Source organism: Camelina sativa, chromosome 14 (assembly GCF_000633955.1).
Source record: "Camelina sativa cultivar DH55 chromosome 14, Cs, whole genome shotgun sequence".
NCBI lineage: Eukaryota > Viridiplantae > Streptophyta > Magnoliopsida > Brassicales > Brassicaceae > Camelina > Camelina sativa.
In genome coordinates this window covers 10,030,803-10,031,559 of record NC_025698.1, presented here as the reverse complement: position 1 = coordinate 10,031,559, position 757 = coordinate 10,030,803, and the positions used below count along the sequence as shown (strand labels likewise).

The window sequence follows — 757 nt, the reverse complement described above, 5'->3', positions numbered from 1 at the left end:
CAAAAGAAAAAGGGAATTGTAACTTTTCCTTTTCCTTGTCAACCTATTAAAATAGTAAACCATGCTTTATCTGGTCTATATATAAGATTAGAGTATCAGAAACACCAAATCACTAAGTATTAACCATACAATCATACTTGAAAAGGCGAAGCGACAGCTCTGTAAATTTTGTTCCTTCTCCGATGGATCGATTACCATGGCATATCGTCGACGACACTCTCTTCAGACTGGATCTCAAAACTCTTGCGAAGATGCAATGCACAGATAAATCTTTTCGCTCACATCTATCCGAAGACTCGTATTTTAAATCTGAATACAATTCTCGGTTAGGATCCAGTTTGTTTCACATCCCTGTCGAGGGCGCTAGATTGGTCCACTACCTCCCATTTGTCGGTTCTACGTCACCAAGAGCCCAAGAAACCCTAAAGTTGAGAACCCAGATTCTAGGCTCTTGCTCTGGCCTTCTCTTACTCTTCGGCCAAGGTCTCTGCGTCGCAAATCCTTACACTAGGAAGTTTCGGTTCCTGGATCACTCTAAGTCAAATCTTTTCCCTAGGATAACTGAGAGTGGTGAAGCTATTGATTGGGAACAAACGAAGTACATAGGTTTCGCTGTTGATCAGATTGATCGGAGAACTCAGAGATTCAAAATTGTCTGCGTAAAAGGTATCGAGGCTCTAAATCCAGAAGAAACAATGTATCAATTTGAGATTAACAAGGGAGTTTCATCATGGAGACTGTCAAAAACCATAGTTGC

At 40.8% G+C, this 757-nt stretch overlaps 1 protein-coding gene across 1 annotated transcript in view; it reads left to right on the top strand.

Moving 5' to 3' along the window:
• The window catches only part of LOC104743422 (putative F-box protein At1g57580), a 2,994-nt gene continuing 2,419 nt past the window's right edge, over positions 183–757 (top strand). Inside the window, exon 1 of the mRNA XM_019235477.1 lies at positions 183–668. Coding sequence (XP_019091022.1) covers positions 183–668 — 486 coding nt within the window. The remainder of the gene's footprint in view (positions 669–757) is intronic.